Below are 6,000 nucleotides of genomic sequence, written 5' to 3'. Positions count from 1 at the left end.
TCTGACCTTGGACAGAACCTCGTGAAGGACCGACCTAGTGAAAGGGCATGACAGGAGGAGGTGAGCCATGGTCTCCGGCGCCTGGTCGCACAAAGGGCAAGTCGCATTGGAGGGGAGATTCCAGCGCTCCAACCGATCCGTCTTCCAGCAACGATCAGCGCAGGCGAGCCAAACCCAAATCCGACATTTTAAGGGAGCCCAGCACCGCCAGATCTGGGACCAAGTCGGAGAAGTCGGGCGGTCCTCGAAGAAGTGAAGGAACGCAGACTTCGCGGAGTAAACTTCGGAACTCAACCAAGTCCACCGAAGCACATCCGCTTGGCCAGGAGTGAGCATCACAGGGGCCAGGGAGTCGACAAGGTGAAGGAACTCGACCAGACCTTGGGAGTTCAGGGGGGCGGTGACGTCCTGAATCCAAGAATCATCAAGGAGGCCGGCCGCAACAGTGCGTCTGCAGGCGGTCCGACTTGAGACGGCCGAGAACACGACCGGGGCCAAGGATTCAATTGAATTACCATCAAGCCAGCGGTCCGACCAAAAGAGGGTGGAGCGACCATCACCGATCACAGAGATGCAAGCCTCGCGAAAGAGGGCGAGAACAGGCTTACTGAATCGGATGCGGAAAGAGGCCCAGGGTTTAGAAGCCTCCGAGCGCTAAAGCCACGGCCAACAGAGCTGGAGGGCCGTGCTCACCAGGTTGGCATCACGCACCCCCAAACCACCAAGACGGATCGGAAGGCAGACCTTGCCCCAGGCCACAGCACAGTGACCCCTCTGAGCGTCCGTCCGACCCTTCCAAAAGAAGCTCCGTTGCTTCTTATTAATGGCCTCGCCAAACCACTTGGGTGTGTCAATGGTAAGAGGGTATGAACCGGGATGGCCGAAAGGACGGACTTGACGAGAACAACCGACCACCCCTAGACAACATCTCGGCAAGTCACCCCAGCAACTTGCGGTCAAGCTTGTCGAGGATGGCCTGGAGGTCCTGCCGGCGAAGCTTGGAGATGGAGCGGGGCGCCCCAAGGTAGGGGATGGGGAAGTCCTGGATGGGGCAGGCAAGGTAGTGCAAAACGACCTGAAGATCATTGGGATCACAACAAATGGGAGTGGCGGAGCTCTTAAGGATGCAGGTCCGAAGGCCGGAAGCATTTCCAAAGAGCTCTAAGAGATCGAGCAAGGCCGCACAATCATCAACCGCAGGCCTAATGAAAACGACCACGTCGTCGGCATAGAAGGAGGCCTGACAACTAGGGAGGATCCCACGAAGACGTGAGAGTAGAAGCTCCCGAGAGGCGGCAAGAAAGAGACTGTTGAAAGCCTCCATGACAATGACGAAGAGCATCGGGGATAGGGGGTCACCCTGACGCAAGCCCCTGCGATGGACAATCTCCCGACTCAAGTTGCCATTGATGATAATCCGCATGCTGGAGGTGGAGAGCAACAAGCAGATAATATCACACTAGAGACGACCAAAACCAAGATGCCGTAGGAGGTCAAGGAGGAAGGCCCAGGAGACGGAGTCAAAGGCCCGTGCGATGTCCAGCTTGAAAAGGACCGCGGCCTGCCTGGAAAGGTGAAGCGATCTCGCAGTTTGCTTAACAATCATGAAGTTGTCGTGAACGGCTCGACCACGGATGAACGCGCACTAGTTAGGGGAGACCAATGAGGGTAGGAGGGGCGCCAGCCGAAGCGACATCACCCTTGCCACAAGCTTGGCAATGCCATGGACCAAGCCAATAGGGCGAAAGTCCTGAACTTCAGACAGGCAGTTCTTCTTGGGAATGAGGGTAAGGAGCGCATGGTTAAGGTTGTGGAAACCCGCATGCCCCCCGCTGTGAAGCCAGCGAAAGAGAGCAACGACCTCGCCCTTGATGATGGGCCAACACGAAGAGAAGAAGAGACCAGTGAACCCGTCGGGGCCGGGAGCACGGTCACGAGGCATCAGGCGAATGGCCACCCAAATCTCCTCCTGAGAGAAGGGCTCCTCCAGAATCTGCAGATCGTGGCAAGGAATCTGGAGAAACGCAAAGTCGACCTGTCCTCAGGGGACTCGAGGTCACCGCCTCCTCGATACGGTCCTGATCGACCAGGTCTTGGCCATCATGAGGCTAACTGGGTTGGCTGCTGTTGTGTGGGCCATCTAGAACTGCAGAAACCGTGTCACTTTTGACAAATATCTTGTCAGGTCCCCTTTTGAGATCATTTTTGCTTCCTGTTCTTCCCTTCTTTCGTGGGCAGGTCTTGAGAAGCCGGTGGACGTGGACCTGCTGAAGGAGGGGGCTCAGAAGCTGGTGGCAAATGCAAAGGAGACGATGCGTCGTATGGGGGAGGGCACGCTAAACTGTGCCCCCCTGACTGATGGCTGAAGATCCTTCTTTCGGGCTAAGATCTATGTTTGTGGTTGTACCGGTCTTGTTTAAACCTGTTAACTATTTTGATCTTCTGTTGTTCGGTAGGTTAGGGGGTAGGTTTTTGTCCCATTTTCAGAATCGTTCGCTACTTCCCTCTGGAGACACAAACTAGGGTTTACGGCGGCGGGCGAGCGATCGATCGAATTCCAGATGGAGATGGAGTCGGAGGCGGCGGGGAGGAAGAGAGAGCGCCGGACGGAGACTGAGACGGCGCAGGCAGGGAGGAAGAAAGGGCCGCCGCCGCCGCCGGGGAAATTATCCGCAGAGATCCCAAGCGTGCTGGATCGTCTCAAGCGAGAGCGGATGGAAATTCGACAGCAGATGGACGCCTTGAGGCTGAAGCGAGCGTTGGAGAGGCGGAACCAGGAGAACCCCGGCGCGGATCCCATCGTGGCCGAGGCGCTCACGGCGGAGCAACGGGCGGCGCTGGTGCAGGAAGAGAAGGACAGGGACAAGGCGGCGACTCGCGAGTACTCCCTGCAGCGGCTCGCGGAGCTAGAGCGGGCGCCGCCGCGGCCGCAGCCGCGACCGCCGAATCCCAACCAAGACGAACTGAATTACAACGGCTACCGCCGGATCTGGAACACCAAATGGTCCGAACTTTACGGTTCATTCGAGGACATCAGTAAGCAGCACCTGATTATTGCTTCTCTTTAATTTCTTCTCCACTCTATCTACCTGTGCTCACCGATTCATGTTCCTGCAATGTTCACAGCACCATCCATCTAACTGAATTCTTTTTATATCTATTGTCCATGCAGCGCGTATCCCCGCCATGTGTTTCACAGAAAACCCTATGCCTTGCATCACCTGCCACCCGAGTGCTCTGCAAGTATCTTCAGTCAAAGTTGCGGGAATATCTGGTGGTTTGCAGTGGCCCATCCATGTGTTTGGCATGATGGCCATGCGCGACGACCTGGATCACAATCGCAATATTATCTTCTCTCGCTCAAGGGACAACTGCCAAACCCTCACCCAACAGGTTATAAATTTTTTGTTTTTCCTTGTCGATGAGAGCACCCAAGTAACCATCTTGTAGTGCATTGTAACCATGCTAAAATCCACATCAAAGGCATATCCATTTGAATAAGAAAAATACACAATGCAGGTTTTTGGTTGTAGAAAAATTCAGTAAACATCAATGATATTTCTAAATTCTAAGAGGCTGTGCCATATAAGTAGCCAACATCGATATCACATATGAGCATGTATGATAGTCAACCCGTTGTCTCAGTGCACTTCGGATGCCAACTTAGTCACACCCATTTTTTTTGTTTGGTAACATGTCAGAAAAATGAGTGAACAACAGTAATGTAGTGACTCAAATGCAACCAAGCACATACCGACTTGGGGGGACAGATGTACGCTGTCAGTTATAGGGGAGCCAGTTAGCCATACGGATAAGTATCTGCACTTCTGCTCTGACCGTACCATTTACATGTGCGCAGTCTGGCACAATGCATAGGCAGACTCGTGTTCCTTCAAATATATTTTAGACTAATGTTTTATTTTGTTGTGATTGATATTTTTTGCTGTTCTCAAATATATTACGGTTATTTGCAAGGCATTGGAAATTTCTAGTAAGACTTGTGCTGATGTGTTTTTCAGTATATGCATGCCTCAACCACAACAAAATAGGTTACTATTTTCTGCCATCAGTTTTGTTATGCACCAAGTGTTCAGTGAACGATTTTGCGATGTTTTGAAGATTGGGCTTTTCAATGTTTAGTTGGTTACCTATTTTCTGGTTTTAATTTACTTATTATTTACCTGTTTTCTGGTTTTAATTTATACACAGTCCTGAAAGGATTAAACAGATGTCTGGTCGATGCCAAATTTTCCTCATCATTTTTCTGGCATGGCATGATTCTTAGCTTGAATCATTATAATTAAGTTTCGCTTGATTAACAGATTAGAATATCCATGGGCAGTGGGCACCCACTCATTTATTCCTTGATAATGTTGCATAATTATTTATTTAATACAGGATCCATCAGTTTTGTTATGCAGCTCACATCATTCATGCTATGCACTTTGCATTTAGTAAACAGATTAACAATATATCCTTCGACTTCAGTTTACTTAATTTTTTTCAAGTGTCTCCTTCAGTTTGAACGCCTAAACGATTTAAACATCCTTGCTGGTGCAATTCATTTATTCTCTCTTGGCAAATTATCCTCTACGCGAGTTTTTTTTCTGCAATCCCATTCACGGATTTCCAGTTCTAACCATTATAATTAAGTTCCACTCAGTTAACAGATTATATCCATGGACACTTTGTCATTTCTTCAATAAATACTTTCCATAGGAATGCATGAAGCATTATTGTTTATTTATTCAACGGTGTTTGCATGCAGGATCCACGTTTGATACTAACAGGTCCTGCCCGTGCTGTTGTGCATGAATATGGGTCTGTGTACTTCGAAGCCTTGCTGAAAGTGAAGGGCAATACCGAATCTGAGGACAAAGATCTAAGCCTCCTAATAAAGCGCTCCAAGGACAGAGAATTGCCCAAATCGAGTGCGACCAGCATAACCTTCACCAGCAAGCTCAGCACACTGGAACTGGAGTGTGGCCTTGTCGTCTCCTCCACTGAGGCCACTATAGCGGTTCATGTCATGGAAGGTTCATGGCCAGATGGGCTCCGCTGCCAGTTTACCGCCTGCAACACCAGCGTGCCGGACATGAAAGTCTTGCTGCTTGATTCCGGCGAAGAGAAGGTGGCTTCCTTGGACGGCACGGTGGAGCTCTCGCGCCGTGTCGTTTCTGTTGAAAGTTTCGGGCGGCTCAACGTTTCTGCCGTGGTGTTTCGGGGCGGCGACCAGGTTGTAGAGGTTGAGATGTCCTTTGCACCTTTGGAAGCCGGTAGAAGCCATGGTGTGTTTGATGTTGGCTTCTGTAAGTTGCAAGTCACCGTGGCCTGGTCGCCATTTCTGATTTGCTATCCTGCACCTGGTTTTTCTCTAGCCAAGGCTGGAGGATCCTCCGGCGAGGTTGGTTCTAGCAGGAGCTAATCCCAAGTTGACTCGCATTGATTGCTGAATGTGTTGAACTCCGCATTGTCGCTATTGCTTGTGAAATGATGTGCTGGGGAGTCCACTGTTAAATATTTATTTCCCCATTTGTCGTGGTTTTAAATTTGTTAGTAGCGGTGTTTTGTGATAACCAACGAGGATACCAGTATGCTAAATGTATATTTTGAACTCTGGATTGTGTGGCTATTGCTTGTGAAATGATGTGCTGGAGAGTCCACTGTTAAATATTTATTTCCCACTTGTGGGCCTCATAAGTAATGGATTCCCCGGTAACAGGCCAGTTTCTGGCAACCAATTAATTTATATTATCTTTCTATCACTTTTTTAATGATCCATAGTTCATCGTGTCTACAGGCTACAGCTACAACATGAAATAGTACAGAGAACACTAGCTTTTTGTTTAACTATCATGCAATGTCGCAGCACGTAGTTTCAGACCCAATTTGTTACATTAAACAGCCAGAGGGGAAACTAATATAGCAAGAAAATCTCAAACTTGTGAAGTACAAAGAACCAAATACATCGCAGTCTTTGCCTCCAACATTCACTGCTTA

The 6,000-nt window shown here is 49.6% G+C and overlaps 1 protein-coding gene across 2 annotated transcripts; it reads left to right on the top strand.

Moving 5' to 3' along the window:
• Positions 1-2,225: 2,225 nt before the first annotated feature.
• LOC100827105 lies at positions 2,226-5,766 on the top strand. 2 transcript variants are annotated; one of them, XR_002966196.1, is made up of 4 exons: positions 2,226-3,036; positions 3,173-3,393; positions 4,769-5,517; positions 5,671-5,766. XR_002966196.1 is itself a non-coding variant. In XM_003577121.3 (3 exons), the coding sequence occupies exons 1-3, from the start codon at positions 2,562-2,564 to the stop codon at positions 5,423-5,425; spliced, it is 1,353 nt and encodes a 450-aa protein (XP_003577169.1). In that variant the 5' UTR covers positions 2,226-2,561; the 3' UTR covers positions 5,426-5,647. The 2 variants fall into 2 exon arrangements, 1 of the variants encoding a protein (XP_003577169.1); XM_003577121.3 differs by lacking the exon at positions 5,671-5,766 and having other exon boundaries at positions 4,769-5,647.
• Positions 5,767-6,000: the final 234 nt, after the last annotated feature.

Source organism: Brachypodium distachyon, chromosome 4, assembly GCF_000005505.3.
Source record: "Brachypodium distachyon strain Bd21 chromosome 4, Brachypodium_distachyon_v3.0, whole genome shotgun sequence".
NCBI classification, from domain to species: domain Eukaryota; kingdom Viridiplantae; phylum Streptophyta; class Magnoliopsida; order Poales; family Poaceae; genus Brachypodium; species Brachypodium distachyon.
This window is presented reverse-complemented; position numbering and strand designations above follow the sequence as displayed.

What these genes read in the sequence shown, in the direction of transcription:
- LOC100827105 (XM_003577121.3), top strand. Translation starts at nt 2,562, where the DNA reads ATGGAGATGGAGTCGGAGGCGGCGGGGAGGAAGAGAGAGCGCCGGACG. An exon ending in CGGTTCATTCGAGGACATCA is followed by an intron (nt 3,037 to 3,172) that starts GTAAGCAGCACC and finishes TTGTCCATGCAG; the next exon opens with CGCGTATCCCCGCCATGTGT. An exon ending in GCCAAACCCTCACCCAACAG is followed by an intron (nt 3,394 to 4,768) that starts GTTATAAATTTT and finishes GTTTGCATGCAG; the next exon opens with GATCCACGTTTGATACTAAC.